The sequence below is a fragment of the Nicotiana tabacum genome, chromosome 13 (assembly GCF_000715075.1).
Source record: "Nicotiana tabacum cultivar K326 chromosome 13, ASM71507v2, whole genome shotgun sequence".
Taxonomy (NCBI): domain Eukaryota; kingdom Viridiplantae; phylum Streptophyta; class Magnoliopsida; order Solanales; family Solanaceae; genus Nicotiana; species Nicotiana tabacum.
The window spans coordinates 39,436,885-39,447,920 of NC_134092.1; the positions used below are offsets into that span (position 1 = coordinate 39,436,885).

The 11,036-nt window shown below is 32.9% G+C and overlaps 1 protein-coding gene across 3 annotated transcripts; it reads left to right on the forward strand.

The window, feature by feature from the left end:
* The first annotated feature begins 3,958 nt into the window (after positions 1-3,958).
* On the forward strand, positions 3,959-10,417 carry LOC107765558 (BTB/POZ domain and ankyrin repeat-containing protein NPR1-like). Of its 3 annotated transcripts, none has more exons than XM_075227926.1 (6): positions 3,959-4,379; positions 4,488-4,588; positions 4,705-5,374; positions 6,955-7,711; positions 9,240-9,437; positions 9,892-10,417. In XM_075227926.1, exons 3-6 carry the CDS (start codon positions 4,850-4,852, stop codon positions 10,125-10,127), a joined length of 1,716 nt encoding a protein of 571 aa, XP_075084027.1. In that variant the 5' UTR covers positions 3,959-4,379; positions 4,488-4,588; positions 4,705-4,849; the 3' UTR covers positions 10,128-10,417. The 3 variants fall into 3 exon arrangements, with proteins under 3 accessions (XP_075084027.1, XP_016439707.1, XP_075084028.1); XM_075227927.1 differs by having other exon boundaries at positions 4,242-4,379; positions 4,467-4,588; XM_016584221.2 differs by having other exon boundaries at positions 4,069-4,379; positions 4,488-5,374.
* Positions 10,418-11,036: the final 619 nt, after the last annotated feature.

An 11,036-nucleotide genomic window follows, 5' to 3' on the forward strand; every position in this document is an offset into this window, starting at 1 on the left:
ATGAACAAAGAAATAAATTACTATAATAATAAGCGGTATCATCTTTTACATTTATCCTTAATATTTTAATTTTTATTATACATATCTAGAGAAAAATTTCGATGAAGCGGTGTCCCGTAACATCGTATAGGACCAGGTATATACGCCCCTGGCTCAAATATGCCATTAATCTTCGTAACTTTTTCTACATTTCCTTATACTCTCCTTGTCCCTATTTACTTGTCGCGTTTACTTTTCAATAGTCAACTTAATTCATTTTTGAAGTTAAATTAGATTATATTATTCTAATTTTTTAAAATTAATTTTTATATATTCGAAAAATATATGAAAAGTATTAATTTGTAATTCTTCTCATATTAATATGATGATTAAATATATATTAAAATATTGATCAAAATTTATGTAGTTCGATTCTTAAAAAAAACGAAACATGATACTAAATGAGAAAGGAGGGAATACTAGATAGGCTTAACTGACCAATAATTACCATAGCAAAGAGGAGAAACACTTATGCATACATGATATTTTCACCGAGCAAAGATGTAATAAACTTTGAATTCATGACAATATGATTTTATTTGAAATTGTAACCTTTCTGTCATTGACCGTCTACTCAAAACTATTGTCTATTTGGCTGCCCTTAAGGAACTTCTCATTTCATATTTTTTCTGAGGATATTCTCGATATTATTTTTCATAGTGCATGTTATTCCAACATTTATTCAGTTGAAAATTAGACTGTAGAACAATGCCAACAAAAGTGGCAATTACTTCCAAATGATTTACCGTTTGTGGTACGGTAAAGTATAATGCACCTCCAGAATTTCATAAAAGTATTTTTTTTTAAGAAACGGGTAAACTTTGAAAGTTAGGGTGTGTTTGGTACGAATAAAAATGTTTCCAAAAAATAATAAGTGATTTTTTTAATTTTATGGTGTTAATAAGTGAGCAAAAATTATTATCCCAAAGCATTTATGCAGGGGTGAGGGGGTGGGGTATTGGGATGGGAGGAGATAGTAGTTAGGGAAAATGCATAAGTATCCTTCCAACTAAAATTGAAATTTTAATTACATACTTTATTTATGGGGGGCTCATTACCCTATGAAGCTTTTGAACGTGGAAAATAGTATACCGTTGAAAATTTTGAAAAAAGTCGTATCTTAATCGCAAAAATCTGCAACATAAACGAGCTTAACACCATTAAAACAACCTGCGTTTTAAAAAATTGATGAATGATTGACAACTCGGTTACAAAAGATTAAGCCAAACACCATTGTTCTTTGCATTTTACTGAAAAATTGGTTGAATAGAGAGAGTGGAATTTGAAATATTTAAGGTGGGGGTTTGAAATATTGATATTACTCATTTTTAAGAGTTCTATAAGGAATTTATTTGAGAAGAGATGAAAGCAATTTCTGGCTTTGATTTTCTTACTAGAAGAGAACCAGAAACTAGGAATGGTGAAAAAGAAGAGAAAAGGAGGAAAAGAAAGACGGCAAACAGATAGAGAACAAAAAAAATAAATGAAAAAAGGCTTTTTAAAAAAAAAAAAAGAAATATAAATGTGGCGAGTGTGTTTTACCTGCTCACATAGAATTGGTTATGACATTTCAAGGTATTACTTTGAAAAATTTCAAGGGGATAATAAGACTCCTAAAAAATATAATATGTAATTAAAAATTCGATGTGAGGGTACTTGTCCTTTTTCCATAGTAGTTATCATGAATTACTATTTATGAAAGCGAAACTTTACACAATTTAAAAGATATATAATAATTTCTTAGCATGAAATCCAGTAAAATATTTATATTTGTAGCACACAGTTTCATTAAAATAGGAATATTAATTATTAATCCGTAAACATAAGCAATTTGAATGGAAAGTCAATAATTCTTTGTACAAAAATAATGCATTTTTTTCTCTTTATCTATTAGCTTTCCTTCTTTTTCTTCATCTTCTTGATTTTGTTTTCTGCCAAAGCCAATATATTTTTTAAATTTGTTCCATTCGTTTTCTTTTTAATTATCTTTCTTAAGTTTTTCTCTTCCTTCTTTCTTCCTTTCTTAACATAAAGATCTTACTTCGATAATAATATATGTCAATATATACAACACGTATATATAAAAAATATACATTGAATTAACACATATAAAATATATAAAAATATACATAAAAAAATACATCTTCAATTAAGATGACACTTAGACATTGTGAAATATACATAAAAAAATTTAATTAAGATAGAATATAAATATACAAAAAACATATATATAAAAAATACATCCTGAATTAAAATGTCACTTGACATATAAAATATATTTGAAATATACATTAAAAATACATCTTAAAATAAGATGGCACTTCACAAATAAATATACAAAAATTATATACATAAAAATATATTTTGAATTAAAGTGATACTTGATATACAAAGTATAAAAGACGTATAAATCAATACATCTTGAATTTAGGTGGCATTCACATATGCATCATATTTTCAAAAATGGAGTGAAAAAGATGAATGTTGGAAACGGAGAATAGAAATGGACAAAAAAAAGAATTTCTTGTGATTAGTGAGTCAATTAACTTATTAGATATTGAACTTAAGTTTTATAATATGCTAATAATAAAAAGAAATATTTTTTATGGAATAAATAATAAATGATACTATTTTTTTAAATAATAGGTATAAAGTATCAAGCGTGTAAAAAGCTCTTCGTGGAAACTTGTTTTCCCCGCTTTCCTTAGAAAAGTCACTTTGCTATTTTTAAGAAACTTGTTTTTACCGACATACCTTTAATGTTGTCTCATGTTCTCTATGATTCTTTTCATCTTAATTTTTTAAATATGAGAATTTTGTATTTAAATTATAGGAGTATTAAAGTTTGGTATTTATGTAACAAATAAAATTCGTATTCTTATTTCACAATTTGACATGCCAAAATGATAAAATTGAGATAAAAATGTGTAATTTTAATTAATAACATAAAAGCTTTCTGGAGATAACCAGCAGAACAACACCATTGGTACAGTCAAATTGAAAAGGCAATTCCGTAGCCGCCAACTGTGTCAGCCCCGCTGCCGTTCAAAAATCGAATCGTAACAGTTAACCGAATCGTAAAAATGGCTTACTGGCTTATTGGTATCGGGTTATCGGGGTAATGATTGGTGAACAGATTGAAATTTTATTATTGACGGCTTTACGGTTTGGAGACGGATTATTTAATTTTTTTATCGGATAAACCGTTAACCCGTTAAAATTTTATATTTGTACTTTTACTCCTATGTATATAAATTAATATTTAAAACTCTAAATCCCTAATTTATCGAATCTCAATTCAACCTGCAACAATCATCTCTTTTCTCTTCTCTATCACCTAAATCTCTAATTAAAATTTCTTCCTATCTCGTATGTATGATTGGATTTGTCTGATTTTCCTATGATAATGGTATTTAAGTGATTAGATAAGTTAGAAGCAGAACAACTTTCTTAAGCTAAATTGAAGAAGAATCCGAGTGCAAATCGCCTTAAACTTTTTTAGCTCAAGTGGGAAATCAAGGTCAAGCTAAACCACTAGGAATTTTTGACATAAAACATAAATGCATGACAAACAGACTTGGCACACTATCAATCAACTGGATAGGTAAACTATACATACATATGAGCAGATGTGATGCTTTACAAATTTGTCCTTATCTTTAATTCTCAACTTAATTTTTATTGTTTATTAGATTTAGCCGATAATCGCTCAATAATCACTAATCCGATACCAATTTGTCTGAAATCTTATTAGATAACTAGCGAATTAATATATTTATAAACCGATAACCGATAAGTCAAACCGTTAACTAAAATATACTCCGATAAGCATCCTAAGCCCCGCAGCCTAATGTTGGCGGGCAAGTGAGGTTCGTAACCGCTACATAGTACATAACTACATACGCACAAAATGCGCTCCAAGTCTTAGCAGTTAAGTGTCCAAGTGCAAAATCAAGTGGTTAGGAGCTAATATCCGTACACTATTCACTAGTTTAGTAGATACTAGTGCCGATATCAAAATTCCTTTTTGCCTTGTTCCGTATCTCCTATTTCAGTTTCATTATTACTCTACAACCATAGAACTGCTTTTTAGAGAGAAAGCAACAAGAAATTCTCTTTTCTTGATTTGTGAGATTGTGGGCAGAATATTCGTTATCCTTATGATCTGAGCCAGTTGTTCTTTTTTGGTTTTGGCCAAGATCAAGTAAAATTGATTAGTTGACTTTAGCTATATTAGAAGATCTTGATGCTTTGAGTTGAAGTATTTGTATGTTTGTGAAGTCGGACAGCTCAAAAATTGATTCTTGGTGTTCTTGTGAAGAGTGGTGCCCCCTATCCAGGTAACTGAGTATAGTAATGATAGTATTAGAGTTCAAGTTATTTGAACACGTTTCTTTGCCTAGATATTACTCTCACTAAAAATTTAGTCTTTTTTCCTTTTCTCTTAGGTGTTGTTGCTGTTCTGAGATGATTTGGAATCAAATAGACCGATACTTTTCCATCCCGAGTAAAGTAACTGCACTAAATCTTTGAGGGGCTACTTACTTAGGCAAGTTCATGCCTTCTTTTGGACTTGTTTAAGGATTTAACTCAGTTACCTGAAGAATCTTGAAAGTTACCATTAACTATTTTGTTACTTGGATTAAATAGTTATTTTTGAAACAGGACCGGATATTGATCAAATAACTCTTTTATGTTCAAGGATACAAGATTGAACTTCCATAATGTTTTTTATTAGTCTTTGAGGATATTCTTGCTCTCTTAGGGATTCTTGCCATTTTGGATAACAAGAAAGAATTAAGTTTGAATTATGGACAATGGCAGTGAACTTTCATCATCTTGGAGTTTTGCTTCATCCTCTTATGAATCAAATGGGGACTGCAGCCACTACGAACCAGGGACATGTCTTGATCTGCTGAGCTTGAGTAAGCTAAGTGGTAGTCTCGAAAAGCTCGTGCTTAATGCTGAATATGACTACAGTGATGCAGAGATAGTTGTTGATGGAATCACTGTCGGTGTGAATCGCTGTATTCTTGCTGCACGAAGTCAGTTTTTCCATAAAAAATTTAAGGAGAATGAGAATTCTGTGAAGGAAGGAAAACCTAAGTATTTACTGAAGGATTTGGTGCCTTGTGGCTCAATTGGTTATGAAGCATTTATGGTCTTGTTAAATTATTTGTATACGGGAAAGCTTAAGTCTCCTCCTCCGGAAGTTTCAACTTGCGTTGATATCACTTGTACTCATGATGCTTGCCGCCCTGCCGTTAATTATGCTGTGGAACTCATGTATGCTTGTGCCACTTTTCAAATTAAAGAACTTGTCAAGGCTGTTCAGGTAAGCATAGCTATCTCTTAAATCCATATACGTAATAAATGTAATGTGCACTGAATTAGTTCTTAAGACTGTCATAGAATTATCCTTGGGACACTGTTGTTCTAAAGTGAAAAATGTGGTCAGCATGCCTGAAAATGCTTGACTAAGACACCATGTTTCAGCTTGTTCTTTGGTCATTGTGTAGATGATTTAAGCTGAAAATGCTGATGTGAAGGAATGTGTCTTTGTTTTACCAAGTGAAGCAGCTTATAAATAAACATATCACTTCGACAAAATAAATGGAAACCATCACCTTTGCATAACTAAAAGTTTACGGCTTCATCTATTATTCAATATTGAATCACAATTTGGGCTGCTCAAAAATATTTTTTATAGTGAAATTTCCAATATTTCTTCATTGTCTGCTAAGTCATTTATTCAATACTGCATCATAAATCAGATTTACTAGCTCTGAGCGTCCATTTATAGACAGATGAATATGCTGACACATTATGATGTGAAAATTCTATGACAGTTAATAAAGTACAAGTTTATGCATGTCAGCTTAGTGATTTGGATAGAACATAAGTATTCTTCAAGTATAGTTACTGTTATATATATTCATAAAAAGTTGCAGCAGATTTAGTCCAAAAGGATGAGTGAAGCACGGCAATTTTAAGTAATTGCACATTTGATTATCATCCTGACTGGACCTGCCTAGCACTCTGTCCACTATATGTGCGATTGGAACTACCTTGTAGGGTAGGGGTGTCATGGCACCTGCAAGGTTGGCAAATTTTTTATATACATATGTTGAAGTTTTCTTAAACAACGTTAAATATCTAATCCTTCCACACGCAGTCTCAAACTAGACAAAGGTGTCATGCTGGAAAGCCTTTTTGAAAGCTTTTCTTGCGTGTAAGGCTCAAGTTCGGAACTTGGGGACTTGTAGTTTATCTAGTTCTGCATTTATTTATGGGATGTAATTGTGTGATTTACCTATTGAGGATGTCTTTTTTTCTTATTCTAATTGGTGTAATTCCCTTATTGAAAATGTTATTTTACTTGTGCAAATTTATTTTAACAGAGAGAGTGTGATTCTCTAAATGAAAAATGTTATTAATCTACATGTGCAAGTTTATTTTCAATATATAGGGAAAGATGTAATTCCCCTAGTGGAAATATTGTTTTCACTTGTGTTGTTAATAATAGAGATGTGATTCCTTGTTGAAAATGTTAATTCCATTTGTTTCTTGATATAAGAGATGTAATGTTCATATTTGCAAATCAAAAACCTATTAAGTTGACCCGACTAAACTCGAACGAGATTGAACGGAACCGAATACACATTCCAAACAAACTCTATAGTCAATATAAGGTGTACATTAAAGAAAATGTGGCACCTGCCACCTTCGAATCTTGGATCCGCCTCTGGAACTTGAGAGTAATAACCATGCATTAATTTGAAGGAGCTAGGTTATTGAACTCATACCAGTTGAAAAGAAAGCAGAGCACCTTTTCATGAGATTTGTGTTGCTTCTAAGTATGTTATGTTTTCTATTGCATTATACAAGTTCTGATTGGGATTTTTGCATGTGCAGCGGCGTCTTATCAATCTTGTTGATGAGGCTACAGTGGATGATGTAATTCCTATACTTTTAGTGGCCTTCCACTGCTCACTGGGCCTACTTTTAGAGCACTGTGTGCAGAAGGTGGAACGATCTGACTTGGAAATTTTTACTCTTGAGAAAGAACTTCCTTCCAAAGTTTTGATCGATATAAATGCACGCCGCCTTAAGTCCCAAATAGTGATTGAACAAGACGTGATAATGGAAGGTGGTTCCCTACACGAGAAGAGAATTAGGAAGATTCTCAAGGCTCTAGAGTCCGACGACATTGAATTGCTGAAGTTACTCCTGGGAGAGTCTAATGTCACTTTAAATGATGCTTGTGCTCTTCATTATGCAGCTGCCTATTGTAACTCTAAGGTTGTAAATGAGGTACTCAAGCTGGGTATAGCTGATGTCAATCTTCGTAACTCCCGAGGATATACGGTCCTTCATATTGGTGCTAGACGTATGGAACCATCAATAATAATGAGTTTACTTGACAAAGGAGCATCTGCCTTAGATACGACACTGGATGGACTTACAGCACTATCCATTTGTTTGAGGGTGACTCGGCTAAAGGATTATAATGAGACAGCAAAAGAGGGACAGATAACTAATAAAGACCGATTATGCATTGATGTTTTGGAGAGAGAGATGAATAGGAATCCAATGATTGGAAACATAGCTACATCATCATCCGAGGTGGCTGATGAATTACTCGCGATGCTGCTACTCTTAGAAAATCGAGGTACCTTAGTTTAACTCTAATAAAAATTCTATGTTCACATCTTCAGCGTGTTAGTCAGGATTCGTTTTAGCTAGAACCATTTCAGCCCTCCTTTATTATTGATATAAAGCTTTTCCAACATGAAATACTTCTTTTCATCAAGTAATATAGTTCATTCCTCCTTTGGCAACATCCCCCCAAAGAAAAGAACACTAAGAAAAGAAACAGAAGAGAAAGAAAAGCAAAAAGAAGGTATGTCTTGCTTATTTTATACCATTATGTCTTCAGATGGTGCCCTAGTTTGAAACTTCTTTCATGCAAAATGTCATTTACGGCTCTTTTCTTTCGTCGTAAGTTCTGTAAACTCCACTGGAACTATACTTTTCAACTTTCCAGATTATTAGTGGCCTTAACAGTGGAAAAATTTAAGCCTAGATTACATTAGACACATGTCTTCAAGTTTATTCTAGTACATTTAAGAGAACTGTTGTAAATCTATTACGATTTCCATTTATCTGTTTATTCCAGCTATCCGTTTCATCAATGTTCAGTGCGCAGTAATAGTGTTTATAGCTGTCAATATCTATCACTAGATGGTTAAAACTAAGAGAAAATTAAGTAGCATACGTGCCTTTTCGAATATTAGCCATCTTGTATTGCAATTTGATGTGAATTAATACTATTCTTTTACTTCCTTAGTAATCTCAAGAATATGCAAGATAAAGAGTATTTTGCTACTATCCTCTAAAATATGTATTTGATAGAATAGTTTCGGGATAGTGTAGATTTAATAGCTAAGTTTCTTTCACTTGGTATTGCCGCAAATTGTTCCCACACTATTTTCCTTTTGTTTCTTTATAAGAAAAATTTCCTGTCTCCGTGTTCAAGACTATTGGACAGAGAATTCATTTAGATGAAGTTATAACCTTTTGGACATGTGCTGGATGTGACACAAGAATTTGTTGCCCAAATCCTAGGCACTTATGCTGCCTTTCAGTCCCAAATCATGATGAATCGAAACACCACTTTCCTACACTTTGCGCCATGTTTTTCCCGTCTATTTCTGTGTGGAGTTGGGTTGGAAAGGAGAGAGGTACAAGATGCTATTACACATTTGTGCTGCTTATACATGTTCAAATTGAAGCAGCAGCTAACATATCTCTTATACTGTGGAAGCTCTTTTTAGTTTCCTTAGCCCTGATAGTTAGATAGGTGCAGTTCGAAACTCTTCCCTCAAGAAGCCAATTTTAAGTAGCAGCTTTCATTTTAGCCAGAAAAACTTCTAAGACACAAAGGAGTCACATTTCCTTTTTCTTTGTTCATTTCACTTTTTGGGTAGATGAAAAGCTTTCCTTTTGTTGATACTTCCCTTGTCTGATACTTTATATTTAAGTTCCAGATATCAAGATAAACCTCGCACCAAAAAAGTGATGGGGTTTATCTCAGATAGATGCGAAAAACCTGTTTGATGGTGTTCATTCTTTGCACTCTTATCTCCCTGCATTTATGTTCTTGATCCTAGTATTGCCTAACTAGTGTTTTGTTCCAGTGGCAATGGCACGCATGATGTTTCCTATAGAAGCCAAGCTGGCCATGGATATAGCACATGTTGATTCGACCTCGGAGTTTACTGGCCTTTCAGAAATAAATAACTTATGTGGAGATCTGACAGGGGTTGTTTTGAATGAATTTCCACCTGAAAAGGTAAAAGGACTCCAAGAGCGACTGGAAGCCCTGCAGAAAACAGGTAATTGCAGGGACCTTATTTAAAGGAGGAAGAATTCCTAAAACTTAAAATGGAACTAATTTTAATTCCTTATGTTTGTCATAAGCCTTTGAATATGTTCTTTCATGTACATAATGTATGAAAACCTTTGTTTCTTTCTTTCTAGGTTTCACTAAATTATACAAGTGTAGGCTAGCCTATTTTGTTTATGCTTTTTGCTTTAAGAAAAAGAAGTTATACAACTTATTATTAAATTTCCATTTCCACTTTTCTCCGTTTATTTAGGCTTCAAAAGGCAAAAGCTTAACTGTATGCAGGCATATGTATCTGTTTGAATCTGTTTGAATCTATTGAAATGTGTTTATCAATATTTCTTCCAGTAGGCTTGATAAATGAATGTAACTAAGGCTGTCCACTTTCCCAATATTTCGATAAGTTCTTTCTCAATGCTGTCTTTTTCTCCCAAATATGGCAGTGGATACAGGTCGACGTTTTTTCCCTAATTGCTCAGACATTCTGGACAAAATGCTAAATCCTTTGACGCTGGAAAGTGGCACACCTGAGGAACAAAGATCGAAGAAAATGCGTTATGAACAACTTAAGGATGATTTCGAGAAGGCATTCAACAAAGACAAAGCTCAAAATCACTGGGCAGGCTTCTCAACATCATCCTCCACATCTTCTCCTAAGAGTAATAAGAGAAAAAAGTAGGAACCTCTTCATGTTTTGGTTATTATTTTTGGCAGCTTCTTTTTTATAGTAAGTCCTAGTAAACATGCATCATCTGTGAGCCATTAGAGGCTACCAAGTTGTAAAAAGGTTTAATCTCAAAATTTTGAGATAAAAAGAAGGGATTTGGGAGGGGTAGGGGGGATAGAAAAGAAAGGTCGGAGTAGGAATGGTCTTTTGTTGCACTTTTTTGTCCTCACTTCTGAATTGATGAATGTTAACCATGTTGGAGTTAGAAAATCTAACAAGGAGATTCCACACTTGAGATTAAATAATCCATGCCTATACAAAAAAGCTTTTCTTTTTCCCCGATATGTGTAGAATAATGTTTTGACAAAGGGAATTCAATTGAACCACCTCAGACCATTTAGTGGAGCTAAATGTTACACGGTCTCTTTACAGCAGTACCCTCCTCTTGCATTCTCCTTAACAAGCTTATCCCTGTGTTCCAATATTCAGTTTGGTTGTTTTCATAATTTTGTTGGGCAAGTTTTTAGGCATACATTAAGCAGAATTGAGTTTAAGGTTGTTAATTATTATGCAGATGACACATTACTTCAAGTAACTTACAGAATTGTATGATCTAATCTTGTGTAAGAGTTTAAATTTAAGTAGAGAAAAACAATCCGTTTATTCACTTAATCTCTCTTACTAGTTCTCGAAACATACTCAAGAGAGGGTCATATATGTTTTTTATTTAGTTTCTAATCATGTCAGTTACAAGGAAAATATGTTAATCTTGAAAAATGAGAAAACATGTATCTTTTCTTGGTCCAAATCTATATGACATCCTTTATCACATTAAAAAAATGATATTTAAATTTTTTTTAATTTAGTAAAATCTCTACAAAATAATAGTATTAATACGATTTTGGAAATATTTTCTTGACG

Bases quoted from the DNA above. Each gene is read 5' to 3' on its own strand.
- LOC107765558 (XM_075227926.1), top strand. From the start codon at position 4,850: ATGGACAATGGCAGTGAACTTTCATCATCTTGGAGTTTTGCTTCATCC. The intron at 5,375-6,954 runs GTAAGCATAGCT...TTGCATGTGCAG, and splicing joins AACTTGTCAAGGCTGTTCAG to CGGCGTCTTATCAATCTTGT. The intron at 7,712-9,239 runs GTACCTTAGTTT...GTTTTGTTCCAG, and splicing joins GCTACTCTTAGAAAATCGAG to TGGCAATGGCACGCATGATG.